This window comes from Rhinopithecus bieti, unplaced genomic scaffold (genome assembly GCF_001698545.2).
Source record: "Rhinopithecus bieti isolate Rb0 unplaced genomic scaffold, ASM169854v2 scaffold_29254, whole genome shotgun sequence".
Classification (NCBI taxonomy): domain Eukaryota; kingdom Metazoa; phylum Chordata; class Mammalia; order Primates; family Cercopithecidae; genus Rhinopithecus; species Rhinopithecus bieti.
In genome coordinates this window covers 235,313-251,135 of record NW_016813033.1, presented here as the reverse complement: position 1 = coordinate 251,135, position 15,823 = coordinate 235,313, and the positions used below count along the sequence as shown (strand labels likewise).

The following is a 15,823-nucleotide window of genomic DNA, read 5'->3' as shown; positions in this document are numbered from 1 at the left end:
CCAATGGAAGAGAACAGAGACCTCAGAAATAACACCACACATCTACAACCATCTGATCTTTGACACACCTGACAAAAACAAGCAATGGAGAAAGGATTCCCTATTTAATAAATGGTGTTGGGAAAACTGGGTAGCCATATGCAGAAAACTGAAACTGGACTCCTTCATTACACCTTGTACAAAAATTAACTCAAGATGTATTAAAAACTTAAGCATAAGACCTAAAACCATAAAAACCCTAGAAGAAAACCTAGGCAATACCATTCAGGACATAGGCATGGGCAAAGACTTCATGACTAAAACACCAAAAGCAATGGCAACAAAAGCCAAAATTGACAAATGGGATCTAATTAAACTAAAGAACTTCTCCACAGTGAAAGGAACTATCATCAGAGTGAACAGGCACCCTACAGAATGGGAGAACATTTTTGCAATTTATCCATCTAACAAAGGGCTAATATCCAGAATCTACAAAGAACTTAAACAAATTTACAACAGAAAAATACCCCCTCAAAAACTGGGCAAAGGATATGAACAGACACTTCTCAAAAGAAGACATTTATGCAGCCAAAAAACATATGAAAAAAAGCTCATCATCACTGGTCATTAGAGAAATGCAAATCAAAACCACAATGCTATACCATCTCACGCCAGTTAGAATGGCGGTCATTAAAAAGTCAGGAAACAACAGATGCTGGAGAGGATGTGGAGAAATAGAAACACGTTTACACTGTTGGTTGGAGTGTAAATTAGTTCAACCATTGCAGAAGACAGTCTGGCGATTCCTCAAGGATCTAGAATCAGAAATACCATTTGACCCAGCTATCCCATTACTGGGTCTATACCCAAAGGATTATAAATCATTTTACTATAAAGACACATGCACACGTATGTTTATTGCAACACTGTTCACAATAGCAAAGACTTGGAACCAATCCAAATGCCCATCAATGATAAACTGGATAAAGAAAATGTGGTATATATATACCATGGAATACTATGCAGCCATAAAAAAGGATGAGTTCATGTCTTTTGCAGGGACATGGATGAAGCTGGAAACCACCATTCTCAGCAAACTAACACAGGAACAGAAAACCAAACACCACATATCTGCACTCATAAGTGGGAACTGAACAACGAGAACACATGGACACAGGGAGGGGAACATCAAACACTGGGGAAACATCACACACTGCAGCCTGTCAGCGGGTAGGGGACTGAGGGAAGGATAGCATTAGGAGAAATACCTAATGTAGATGAGGGTTTGATGGGTGCAGCAAACCACCATGGCATGTGTATACTTATGTAACAAACCTGCACATTCTCCACATGTATCCCAGAACTTAAAGTATAATTTAAAAAAAAAAAGAAAGAAAATTAAAAAATAGCTCTTCAAAAGAATGCTTGAAAAATCAGTGAAGATAATGAAATAACTCTTCCCCAACTATTGGCCTGGTAGTTTAACTAGATATTTTCATTAGGTTTCAGGGAGATAACAAAATCATGAACATGTACAAGAAGAGGCTTCATGTACTGTACTATAGTTTCTGAATGTGGATATTACTTTAGTGGGCATCCCCAGGGAGGCATAGTTTTCTCAGCTAGTGATTGAAAATCTCAAGTTAAATCACAGTAAACTCCAGAACCAGCTTTGATAACAGAGTGAGGCAACACAGCACAAGATAAAAAACACAGGAATACGGCCCAGAAGACATCAGCCTGGCCAGGAGTTGGGCCTTTCTGGGCTTTTATTATTCATCTGAAGAAGCAAAGGGATTGGATCCTAGGAGTCTTCCCAGTTCTAAAATTTAATGCTCTAGATCCAAGATGTTATATAAATTTTTATTAACAGGAAAACCAACTTCAAACAAAAAACAAAAAGAAAGCAAAGTTAAAACACTTTTATACTGAAAAAACTTAAGAGATGTGTAATAAACATGATTCTTTTATCTCGAGAACCACCTTGATACCTGTATATTCTTCCCCCATCCTGATATTATTGAACAGTAAAAAATTGTTTTAAGGATTAATTGTTCCATTTAGTTTTCAGAGCATTCCTTTCTTCATCCCTGAAATATTGTCCCATTAACAGAAAATGGTGTCAGAAACACTTTATTAATGGTAATTCCTTTTATGAGATTCCAAATAAAAGAACATCATTAATATCAACACTACAAAAGAATGACAATGAGAAAAAGATAAAAAACAAAAGCAAAACCCAAATAAACAAACGAACGAATGAAACCACTTCTATGCTCCCACCACTGATTAAACAGAATTGAAGTGAACCAAGCCATTTTCACATATCACTTGGAGTGTAGATTTATTTGGGTTTAAGAATCTCCTAAACTAATTACATCAACCTCACTCCATTTCCTTGCTTAATAAAAATTATGACTGGACAAATATCAGACTTTTAAGGTTTTAAAAATAATAGAAAAGTAAAAATTGATTTCCCAGGGAAGTCCCTCTCCTAAATCTTACTTGGTTTTGCTGCTTCTGTGAGATCTTTCTTTGGAGTAACTTGAGAGCACAGATTTTGTTTTGTTTTGTTTTAACTGGATTCATAGAAGGGCACTGAATTAGAAACCCAGTGGATTCAAGGAGCACGAACTTCCACAAACAATAAGAAACCTTTGCTCTGAAAAAACAAGAAGGCAAATATCAACGAAAGGATGGGAACACTGGCTGTCCATTTCATTATGTAATTGATGTCTTACATTAGATATTGCACCCTCACTTAAACACAAAAACAAAACAAAAAACAGAATAGTATGAGCACTCTGAAATCATCTGCAGCACTTTTAAGGGTTAAACCTGCTTAACCCATTCTTAGTCAGAGAATGGCACCAAAGAGTACAGCTCACCCTTTAAGCGTGGCTAGTTCTAAACCTGTGATATCCTCAGGTTGTCAGAGCAGTCATGCACTCCGTTTTCACCCCCCTCCCACCCAGTTAATAGGATCCATTCATAGCTACTCACTACTGCAGGATTTGACCTGAGAAATGCTAGGATTTATTAGCTCAGCAGTTGTTTTGAAAAGTCCCTAAATTATCTTTGCCCTTGGCCAGCAAGGGAACTGCTAGTCTCGAGTTCTCAGAAGCAGCTGGTGAGATTCTCAGCCAAGTTCTTCAGATGCAGGAAGTTCTTCAAAACAACCTACTTTGACATGGCATTTACAAATCTTTAAACCAGCCTTCCTGGATCGAGGAAATGTTATTCCTGACTCCTTCGACCCAGATGCTGGCTAAAATTTCATTTATAATCTGTAGGTAATCACTCTTTCTTCCTTCCTTCTTTCTAGGAGCTGGCATGGTGGTTAAGTTTTTCTAAAACAGTCATATTAATGTGTTCAAAAATCCACTGCTGAGTCTCAGAGAGAGGGTCACATCTGGCCATGAAAATCTTCTTCTCTGCGGGGTTGCAATCCATGCAGCTGTTGCTCACAGGATGGAATAATGTTCTGTCCTGGAGGAGTCAGGAAGAAAAGAAAAGACTGTTGTAATACGTGGTGAATGGTTACAACCCAAAATATACAGAAGTAAGATATTTCTGTTTATATTTCAGTATATATTCATTGTGTAAATAGAACAGCTCCCAAATCAAACAATAGCAGGTGGAGTTGCCAATATGAAATGCAAATTTGTAGGATCTATTGGCACTATGTAGGGCCTACAAGCAGGTTCAACTACAGACAATAAATGTATTCATTCATTCATTCATTCATTCATTCAATCAGTCATTCACTTTTTTTTAAAAAAAGCAATCCATTCATTTTCTGCTCTGTGGTGAGCTTTTTGCTATCTGCTTGGATTTTGAAGATACTAAGTATACGGGGTTGCTTGTCAAGTAGCCAATAATGTAGCTATCTGGGGAGAAACACATACACAAAAAAATTATATTTTAGTACACAGTAAATAATACCCCCTGCTCACATGCACACACAGTGACTAGAAGAGTCATAATTCCCACACATTGAACCTCCAATGGGAAAGAGAAATACAAAAGAAAACAAAAAGCAGTCAAAAGTGCTGGGTTCTCAGCTGCCTTTTTCAGAAGATGAATATGAGTTTGGGGACAGGGGGCACACAGGCAATAACTGAATGTACAAATTCAAATTTGCTAGCTCTTGAGCTTCAGTCTCCTCTCTATCCCTTTATTGATATAATGCAGGTGTTCCAGTGCTGCCGTTCTCATTGCTTTCTGCAAAATGGAGGAGGCAACATTCATTTTAAAAAAGCCCCTAGGTACCTGATGCAGATAACAGGCCAGTGAATAAAAAGATACACGGGGACAGAAAGTTTAAGTAGTGAGCAAGCTCATTATCTGAACAAGCTCTGTTAACACACACCCCCTTTTAATTGTGTAAGTGGGGATAAGGTAATGCTTAACAAAAAAAAAGATTTTTCCTTACTAGTAATGAATTTTATCTCTAATGTTGTCTATAATGCCAATAATACAAGAAAACATTTCCAAATCACTGCTCACATTTTAAGATCAAGTAATGTTTTCCTTAGTTTAGGAAAGGTTTACAGGCTCTGGTTACCTTTATCTGAGGAATACTAAACTTGCAATGCTTTTAGAATTAGGAGTTTCTCAGGCACCCTTTGTAAACATTTCTGGGTTGCTCCTGGATTTTAAGACTCCATCAACCAATATTTAATGTCCTTTTAGGACCCGGATGTTTGCATAGTTAAGCACTGCATGAAGGAAGAAAGAAAAAGGAAGGAGAAAGGCAACCTGCAGGCACTTTGGTTTGCCTGTTTCTATTTTCAGTGTAAACAAAGAGCTGTGCCTAATACAAAGGCTTGCTATTCTCTTCTGCTCTCTTTATGAGTTTCCTGAGTTTATTGTGGATTTTACTCTCCTTACACAAAGAGGGCTCCTGAGATCTCCTTGCCATTTTCTTTCCCTCCTGCTTCACTAATTCCACCGGTGTCTGACCCCAGGGAAAGACTGAGAAACTTTCGCCTCGGGGTGGAGGAAGCAGCTTTCAGGAGGAAGGACAATGCAAGCTGCAGCTCACTCCACCAGCCCTTCTTTTCTGGGGCTCCTAGATATTTGCTGTCCCAGATGCCCTCTCCCAGCCGCCACTGTGGCTCCTCGGGCAGCAGTCTCCTTCATTATCTTCTCTCTACTTCTCCAGAATCTCTCATGCTCATTCTCCCAGCCCCAGCCACTAGTGAAGCTACATGGATATGTGTTATAATATACAATTATAATATATCCATGTATTATATAATACGTATAATATATGTATTATAATATATATACATATAATATATTTAGGTCAGTTTTTCAAAGAGCACTCTTAAGCTGTTATAGTCATGAAAATTCTAGGTGACCTGCTAATTCACTTTGTTCTATACATATGCACTTCTTGCCCCTTCTTCACTATCTGTATTTTTTTCTGTTGTCACCTTTATCAATAGCTCATGTGGGGCTGGGCACCGTGGCTAACGCCTGTGATCCCAGCCCTTTGGGAGGCCATGATGGGCAGATCACAGGAGGCCAGGAATTCGAGACCAGCCTGGCCAACCTGGTGAAACCCCGTCTCTAATAAAAATATAAAAATTAGCTGGGCGTGGTGGTACACATCTCTAAATCCAACTACGTGGGAAGCAGAGGCAGGAGAATCGCTTGAACCTAGGGAGGCGGAGGTTGCAGGGAACCGAGATCAGGCCACTGCACTCCAGCCTGGGAAACAGAGCAAGACTCTGTCTCAAAACAAACAAACGAAACAAAATAAAACAAAACAAAAGGAAAAGAGAAAAGAAAAGCTCTTGTAGACTCTCCAGATGAGCACAATTTCCCCCTCAAAACACACGTCTCCATGAAAGTTAAGAAATGAGAAAAGGAGTAGGACATGTTTCTCTTCTCTTTTCTTCCCTAGCTTGTGTACCTCAGCATGCATGCAAATGCCAAACCCGACTTTCTGAACATTTTGTTTTTTCAAACATTATTTTCTGAGCCATCAACTGATCATATTTTTCCAAATCCCATATTGGAACACATGCTCTGACAAATACAGGTGTACTCCTGGGGTGAACCCAGTCAAGTATGCAAACATACCACTACCGCGAACCATCCAGAATATATTTTCTGTTATTGTACTTCACGTTCTCATAAAAGTTGAAAAATTGGATTCCCTTCATCTGTCTATGTCTGAGAAGCTTCATCAGTAAGATGGGGCGGGGGGGGGGCAGGGGATTAGATAAATCTCTGGAGCCTCTCCTAGTCATAAAATTGAATGAGCATTTTACTCCAAAGGTCACTAGTGACAGAGACAAATGACAGGGTGTCAAACTAGAGACCATCCACAGTGATTGGTAGATCCATAGACTGACTGTTCCCTGGTTGGAGACAGAGCTCTGCTCGCCCTTGTCTTGGGAGTGCCCAGCAAGTCCCGGAAGTGAAGCTTCTCGAAGCGCCCTCTGCCTTGCCCATAGCAAGCATTTTCCACTTTTGACCTTGGGGGCTAGCTACATCGTTGCCATCTTTAAGTTTCTACTCAACTGAGCTTGTGAATCACTAAATGTCTTTCCTGGTGCTTTTCCTGGTTGGAATTAAGTCAGTGGATCCAGTAATTATTTTTTGAATGTGGTCTTTGGTTCTATGACAGCCTTTCCCTCCTCTGCCCTTCACCTCAGTGGTCACAGCAGTGATGGCTGTAACAGAATTGAACACAGTTTTTTCTGTGCAATAGACTTCTGAGTGTTTCGGTAAGTCTGCTGCTCTTAAACAACCCTCCCTAAAGGACAATAGCTGTTCTTCCTATGCTTTTAACTAGATTGTTCTCTGTCCAGTCCTGGGGCATGACATGGCCTGTGCTCTGGCTATTCACAGTGTAATCCAGCAGTGCATTTCCCTTTATTACTCCCACTTTTTCTGGATGCCTACTCCATCTATTTTTGTGTTTTTCTGTTTGTTTGGGTTTTGTTTTGTTTTGCCTGAGAAAATGAGAAATCCTTGAGAGGAAATGCGAAAGTTTGAATCCAGAACTACTTCCTAATCAGTGCTCAATGCCAGTCGATCAGTCCACCCTGGCAACTGTAGGTGTGCCTTTCCAGGTAGCTCATTGAAAGGGGCACTTCTCTATAGCAGGCCCGTGGACTTGATTGACATGTGTGTGACACTTTGTGGCACTCACGGGTTTGTGCTAGACTTTATTAGGTTCCATAGTCCTGTAGGCTCTGAACTCTAAAAGAATGTGTGAGTTACAGAAAATATTCCACAGTGGTCATAAAAGAACCAAATGCTAAAGATGCAAAGATAGTAAAATAGGTATATGAGTCCATTATGTACAGGAAGGTGATTCCAAGAATGAAACTACCACACAGTGGGCAGAGACAACATGGTTCTGGGGAAACACGGGCAACATGGTGCTGGGGAAACACGGGCAAACATGTGCTGGTGAAACACTGACAACATGGTGCTGGGGAAACACCGACAACATGGTTCTGGGGAAACACCGGACAACATGTGCTGGGAAACACCCCCGACACATGGTTCTGGGGAAACACGGACAACATGGTGCTTGGATTTGTGGCGTAGGGGATTTATCAGATTTCAGTCCTGCTGTGTAATCTTGGACAACTTGTTTAATTTTCTGAACCTCAGGTTACTTATCTGTAACGTATAAATGACAGTATGCCTCACATATTTATTTTGAGGATAAAAAGAGTTAATAGATACAAAATCACTGGCATAGTGTCCTGCCAATAGGTAAATAACTAAGTCATAGTGATTCCACCCTCCCTTTCCGCTACTTTATTTTTAGTCAGGGAGCGTCCCCAGTTCTAAAAATCAGAATGTACCAACCATCTGGTCTGAGACCAGCTATTCAACACTAAATTGTGTTTTCTGAAGTCCTGGCAAAATAGAATTTTAAAAAATTAGCCTCTGCCTCAGCTGTTATCCAAACTGATGCAATAGTACCTCCCATTTTAAGCAAAAGAATTTATGGAGCGAAGGTATCTATGGCTCTGAAATGAGCTCTTCTGTGCAATTATGATCAGAGCTTGTATCTGATCTGTGTGTTTAGGTCCTTTGCCTAGAAGGTAACATTAATCATGTCAGTTGAGTTTGACAAATATTTAAGTGACTTTTACTTTCTGGTATATATGAGGAGAGAGCATAGAAAGATAACCTAAGACGCACCCTCTGACCCAAGACATAGGGGAGACCAATAGGTAAACAAGAAATGTTTGTAGTAGGCCAGGTGCGGTGGCTCACACCTGTAATCCCAGCACTTTGGGAGGTCAAGGCAGTTGGATCACCTAATGTCAGGAGTTCGAGACCAGCCTGACCAACATGGGGAAACCTCGTCTCTACTAAAAATACAAAATTAGCCAGGCTTGGTGGCATATGCCTATAATCCCAACTACTCGGGAGGCTGAAGCAGACAATCGCTTGAACCTGGGAGGCGGAGGTTGTGGTGAGCCGAGATCACGCCATTGCACTCCAGCCTAGGCAACAACAGTGAAACCTCGTCTCAAAAAAAAAGAAAGAAAGAAAGAAATGTTTGCAGTAAAAAAGTGTCAATGACACTGTAGATGAGAGTGAATAGGATATGAATTAGGTTGTTCTAGATTTAAGGAAGAATATATGAAAAAAATATAAAATAATATGTACACTTATGCGTTCAATTTATTCAACAAAAGAATGTGTTGGGCACCTGCTATTTGCCAGGCACTCTTTTAGGTGCTTGGAATATGAACTTAATGAGACAAAAATCCCTGCCATCCTGGAGCTTGTTTTCTAGAGGTAGGGGTGAGGATGGGGCAGTGGGGCCACAGACAGTGAGCAATGAACATAGTAGGTAAACACATAGCCTGTTCAGAGGTGACATGAAAATAATTAAGGTGGTCAGAAGGACCTGGAGTGCCAGGGGTGGGGCCTGTGTGAACACTGAATAGAGTGGCCAGGATAAACCTCACTGAGAAGGTAACATCTAAGGAGTCTCCAAGAAGGTAAGTTAATTAACCATGCAAAGGGTCTCAGACCTTTTACCCAGAGGGAATGGCCAGGGTTTGGGTCCTAAGCAGGTATCCACCCTGGTGGTTGGAGAACAGTGAGGAAGCCAGAGTGAGGAGAAGTTTGTCAGAGGTGATGGAGGTTGGGTCTTGTGCCAGAGACCAGCAAGTCATATGGAATAGGTGGAGTAAGGGGAAAAATTCCAGAAGAGGATATCCAAGAGGTAGGCAGGGGCCACATCATGAAAAGATGGTGGTATAGTGCTAAGGCTTGACTTCTCATGAAAGTTTCTCAGAATGGTCATTGGGAGATTTGAACAAGAGTCACGGGGTCTATAGTTAGGGTGGCAGTGAGGAAGATGGAGGAGGCATAGAAAGGCATTGGACTGCACTAAGAGAGAACCACCAGAGGCTACCTCAATGATTCAGATTTCAGCTGATGCAAAAACAAGAGCAATGGGGATGAGTTGGGGGTGACCCAGGGAGTGATCTGAGAAGTGAAATGCATTGGGCATTCTGATTAATGAGATGTGGAGGTTGAGGTAGAAGGAGGAGGTGGATGTCTAGAGGAAAAGCTGTATTGAGGCAAGAAATGCAGAAAGAGAAACAGGTTTGGTGTGGGAATGATAATGATTTCAGTTTTAGGTATGATGAGTTGGAGATGCTTATGGGACATCAAGGTTTAGATGCCCAGTGAGCAGTTAGATATAGACTGGATCTCAGGGTAGCTCCTCTGTGTCAAGTTGGGAGACTCGAGTTACCCCCTCCTATCAATTTCCATGTAAGTAGAAAGATTCATTGTAAGAGTATACATTGGAAGAGGATATTTCTGTAAGAGAGAACTCCTTCCTGTTCAAAGCCTTTTGTGTCTAATATGGATATGAGGAAATGAAGGTTTGGAATTATGAAACCAGTTTTAATCCTACTTTTATCTCTGACAATAACCTTTTGTGGTCACTTAGTTTGTCAGTGATTCAGGGTTTCCATCTGTAAAGTGAACCGAGTGGGCAGGAGGGGAGTGGGATGAGACAGGGAATTAAAAGATCTGCTTTCCCACCTCTTAGGGTTGTGCAGATGAACAAGGTTGATATTTGACTACCCTTTGAGCCATCTGGAAGAAAGACAAATCAAGGAGGCTTTTGTGCCTATTTTACTGTTGGCATCCGGGAGAACGCAAATAACACCTTGATAGGCATAAAAAGGACAAACCAGTCTCTTTGTCTACCCTTTTCCATTTTTTTCTTTGACAGCTAGAATTCCTCACTGGAGGAGAAAATTGGTCTTCCTGCATCGGTGGTTAATTTGGCCAATCAGAAATAATGTTTCATTGCTGGGCAAAGTGGCTCATGCCTGTGATCCCAGCACTTTGGGAGGCCGAGGTGGGTGGATCTCCTGAGGTCCAGGAGTTCAAGACCAGACTGGCCAACATAGTGAAACCCCATCTCTACTAAAAAACACAAAAATTAGCTGGGCATGGTGGCGCATGCCTATAATCCCAGCTACTTGGTGGGCTGAGGCACCAGAATCACTTGAACCCAGGAGGCGGGGGTTGCAGTGAGCTGAGATCACGCCACTGCACTCTAGCCTGGGCGACAGAGCGAGACTCGTTCTCAAAAAAAAAAAGAAAAGAAATGTTTCTTAATGCCCTGACCGAGCCCCTTGGTGTGTGTGCTGAGACGGTGCTGGCTATAGCAAACCTTCAAACCCTCCTTCTGCTCGTCTCACCAGCCTTTTTGGGCTTTGGTCAAGTGATGTGTACAACCTGTCCTCAATTCTCCTGAGAGCAGCCAGGATCATGAAAAAAAAAAAAAAAAAAAAAAAAAAATCAATCCTGATGTGTTAGATCCCAGCTCTGCAATCCATTCAAACACTTCATGCTCTCTTAGCTAAATTCTTGCATGACCTACAAGGTCTTTTGTAGTCCTGCTTCTGCAGATGTCTGGCCTTTTTTATATTTTTGAGACAGGGTCTCACTTTGTTGCCCAGGCTGAAGTGCAGTGGCGCCACCTTGGCTCACTGCAGCCTCGACATCCCAGGCTCAAACAATCGTTCCCTCTCAGCCTGAGTAGCTGGGACCACACGTGTGCTGCCACCACACACAGCTAGTTTTTGTATTTTTTTGTAGAGATGGAGTTTTGTCATGTTGTCCAGGCTGGGATGTCTGACCTTATATCACTTTTTTTTTTTTTTTTTTTTTTTTTGAGACGGAGTCTCACTCTGTCACCCAAGCTGGAGTGCAGTGGCTCAATCTCGGCTCATTGCAAGCTCTGCCTCCTGGGTTCACGCCATTCTCCTGCCTCAGTCTCCAGAGTAGCTGGGACTACAGGTGCCTGCCACCATGCCCGACTAATTCTTTTTGTATTTTTAGTAGAGACGGGGTTTCACCGTGTTAGCCAGGATGGTCTTGATCTCCTGACCTCGTGATCCGCCCACCTCGGCCTCCCAAAGTGCTGGGATTACAGGCGTGAGCCACCGCGCCCAGCCCTTATATTACTTTTAATGGCAAAAACTGCAATTACTTTTGCACCAACCTAATAGTTCATTTTCTGTTGCACGTATGCATTTCAACTGGCTTCTTTCTGTTCTGAGAAAAACAATACCCTTCTTATCTCAGGGCCTTGCACAAGTTGATCTGGATGTCTTGGGTCATTTTCTCCATCACTTGCTTTACCTATCTAAAACGGTAAAAGTCTCCATCTTTTTGGTCTCCATTTAGAAGTTAGTTTGTCAGAGAAGGCTTCCCCACCCTTCTCATCTGGATAGTGCCCAGTGTTTTGTGTTCTCATATTATCCTGTACACTTCCTTTTAGTAGTATTTGTCTGCTTCCCCTCCATACTGAAAGCTCTATGAGTAGAACAAGCCCATATGTTTTGCATCTTGTTTCCGTCTATCCATATCTCTTCAGCTCCCTTCAGTAAACCTGCCCCAAGTCATGTGAACATAATAGCTACTGTTTGTCAAACATGTATCTAGGTGTCAGGCAGTGCTAAGTATTCTACCCAGAGTTTCTCTCTCTTTTTTTTCCTACCTAAACCCACTTAGGCAACCTGAAGAGATGGTGAATGTGGACAAACAGGAAGCTAGATTCACTTATTCATTCGATGAATTTGAATTAAGTACCTTTTATGTGCTATAGAGTGTTTTAGATGCTGGAAAGAGTGCACGAAAGAAAGCTGAGAAAAATTCCTGCTCTCATGAAATTGATATTTTAAGATTTAGCTATAACTAAATAGTTAAAATAGTACAGAAATGTACAGTGTAGAAATGTTGAAATGGCAAAAGTCAGAAGGCCATAACAACCTAAGTGATTTCAGCTGGGTTAGACATACAGCTAAAAATAGGATGGGAAGATAGAATTAATTATTGAAAATGCAGCTTCATTGCTGGGGTGAATGTATAGTGAGAGTTAGCCTTATTCTTCTTTGACAAGGTAACTGAATTTTCAATTTGCACTGAAATTTTCTCCATAAGGATCGCAACTTCTTAGGATAAAATGACATAAGTCTTCTGTTACCAAAAGGGGCATGTTGCAGACATTGGGCATCTGGTTTTCAGCAAGGTGTTTGAAGAGTTCAATTTTGCTTTCTTATGGGCAAGCCGGAGAATGGTGGTCTAGAAGATCATTTTACATGAATTTTTTTCTGGTTGAGTAACTTCCTCCAAATGATGCTTATTAATGGATTTTGTTACCTCTACTATATGATAGAGTGCTCAGTGCTTGACTTTACACTGTGATCAACAATTTAGATGAAGGAATGAATGGATGCTGATCCAATCTGTGGTTGGAACAAATTATAGTTCAATTGCTATTAAGTTGAATCAAAATGTTTAAATCCAGGTTGGGATAATTATAATAGGATAGAGTTTAATGGAAAAAAGTGGATAGCAACATAAACGTAAAAGATGACCTGTACAGGTGTAATATTGGAGAGATATGTCTGTTTAGCAAAGCAAGACAAAAAGACTGAAATTTTTTCTCCAATACTGAAAGCTCATTAAGAAGCTGAGTGTGGCGGGCGCCTGTAGTCCCAGCTACTCGGGAGGCTGAGGCAGGAGAATGGCGTAAACCCGGGAGGCGGAGCTTGCAGTGAGCTGAGATCCGGCCACTGCACTCCAGCCTGGGCGACAGAGCGAGACTCCGTCTCAAAAAAAAAAAAAAAAAAAAAGAAGCTGAGTGTGTGAAGTTAAGGCAGGAAATCAATCAACTCAGGCTAAATTAACAGAAACATTGCTCACAACAAAGTGTGCTAGAAGCTCATAACAAAAGATGCTAGAAACTTATTATACTTTCCTTGGTGACAACATTCCTACAATATTGGGTTCTGAGAATCATGCAACTCTCTAAGACTATCTGCAGTATATTGGGGGCGAGTGTCCAGGAGATCAAGGTAGGTTCAAATTAAGTCATATGGAGAGCAGTGGCAGGAAATTGGGCCATTTAATTGGATTAAAGACCAGGCAGGTATTTGTTCAAATATTTGGGATCTGTCTTGAGTGAAATGAATGAAATATAATTTGTGTGGTAACCAAAGGCCGGGGAAGAGCTTTCTGGCAATTGGGACTGTCCAAATATAAATGGGCTGACCTGGGAGAGTGTGACTGGCCAACCTCTGACAACACGTCCAGGATTTTTTAGAGACTTCATTTATCAGAATCAGAGTTGAATTACATGACTTTTAGGTTAAACTTGTTATATATACTTTCCTTATTTTTTGGTTCCAAATCAATACCTGTCCAGAATGATTTAAAATAACAACCTCGAGCCCTTCTATCTGGCATCTTTGTGGACCGGTACATCTTCATTTTATGAACTGAGAGGCCAAAACCTGGCATATATCATAAGTTACAACAAATAGTCAAATGTAGGCAGATGCCAAGAATTCCACCCACTCACTTTTTAAATGAATGGGATTGTTACACTGTTATCAATTTAGCCTGGCAGGTGCCTTCTTACCTGTACTTCCTGTTTGATGCTATTTGCAAGTCCTTTATCATGAAAGTTAAATTATAAGAACCCCAGACATCAACTAAGGAAAGTCATTTTAAATCTTTTATTTTTGGTCTTTGGGAGGTTGCATATGTAGTTTTCAGACAAAGAAATGTGTTAACTTTTATCCAGCACAGGTTGGGGTTTATGAAGAAGGCAGGGTTCATACCAATAATTGAACTAGTGGTTCTTTAAGCAGGTCCATGAATGCTTATTTAGGAACTTCATATATTAGGTATTAGGCAGGCCGTATAGACATTTTTTAAAAGTTCTTGCTTTCAGGTAGTTGGCGGGGTGAGGGGTTAAGTATGTATAATATACAGTGTTTTAAGTACAAAGAAGGAAGCAAAATGCTATAGGAGTACAGGAAGAGGGGAAAATTCCAACTAGAGCAAAAGGGAGGAGTTGATAAAAGGAAGAAGGTAAAAGTTAGAGCTACAAAAGTGATTCTCCATCTGACTGCCTATTAGAATCTCTTGGGACCTTTCTACGAATATCAATACCCAGCCTTCACCTTCTAGGGAGCCTCAGTCAGTCTATCCTCAGGCCAGTACATTGCCTTGATAATACACCTTTATAATGTTTTGATACGTGGTGCTTTTATAATGTTTTAGCACTTTTTTTTCCTTCTTCAAGATTTTCTTAGCTATTCTTGTCCCTTACATTTCCATGTACATTTTAGAATCAGGTTATCAGTTTCCACAAATAAGCCTCCTGAGATTTGTTTGGTTTTGCATTAAATGTTTGGATAATCTAAAAACTGACATCTTCATAATATTGAGACATAAACCTTGAACATGACGGATCCCTCTATAGTTTTTCAGATTTTTCTTAGTGATGCTTTGTGGTTTTCGGCATGAAAGTCTTGCACATCTTTACTGTGATTTATTCCTATTTTGTGCTTTTCATAGTGACCAAATGGAATCACTTTTAAAATTCATTTTCTATTTTTTGTTGCTAGTATATAAACAATTCATTTTCATCTTGGGCCTATGCTAAACGTATTTATTCATTTTTAAAATAGTTTAGCTGCATAATCTTTTGGATTTTCTAAATACCCTAACATGACATCTACGAATAGACTGTTTTATTTCTTCCTTTCTAATTCTTATACCTTTAAATGTCTGTATCTTGCCTGATTACACAGACTAGATATCCTATACAAGGTTGAAAAACATGATTGTAGTCAACGTTCTATTTTATTCCTCATCTCTGGAGGACAGCTTTAACATTTCACCACTAAGAGTGATGGTAGTTGTGGGTTTTTGGCTATACTTACTATTAGATTAAGTTAGTTTATTTTTATTAGCTTACTTTCTGTATGGCTAAGACTATTTAGTTACATGGAAAAAACTTGAGGATTCAACAATGGACCAATGTATAAAAGACCTCTTGGCTTACAATAAAAGTGTCACTTCAGTGCAGTGGGAAAAAAGGGTCTTTTAAATAAATGGTGATTAATCAATAGCATGTCTCTATCAGTATATATCTGTATCTATTTCTATCTATCTCTATATGTGAATCAACCCTTATCTTACGTTATACACATAAAAATATTTCAGGGATGGCTGGGCGCAGTGGGTCACACCTGTAATCCCAGCACTTTGGGAGGTTGAGGTGGGCGGATCAGGAGGTCAGGAGTTCGAGACCAGCCTGGCCAACATGGTGAAACCGCATCTCTACTAAAAATACAAAAAGTAGCCGGGTGGCATGTACCTGTAATACTAGCTACTCGGGAGGCTGAGGAAGGAGACTTGCTTGAACCTGGAAGGTGGAGATTGCAGTGAGCCGAGATCATACCGCTGCACTCCAGTCTGGGTAACAGAGAGAGAATCTATCTGATATATATATATATATATA

At 40.5% G+C, this 15,823-nt stretch overlaps 1 protein-coding gene across 1 annotated transcript in view; it reads right to left on the bottom strand.

Moving 5' to 3' along the window:
- Positions 1–1,828: 1,828 nt before the first annotated feature.
- The window catches only part of GALNTL6 (polypeptide N-acetylgalactosaminyltransferase like 6), a 237,746-nt gene continuing 223,751 nt past the window's right edge, over positions 1,829–15,823 (bottom strand). Inside the window, exon 8 of the mRNA XM_017847605.1 lies at positions 1,829–3,468. Coding sequence (XP_017703094.1) covers positions 3,301–3,468 — 168 coding nt within the window. The 3' untranslated portion in view covers positions 1,829–3,300. The remainder of the gene's footprint in view (positions 3,469–15,823) is intronic.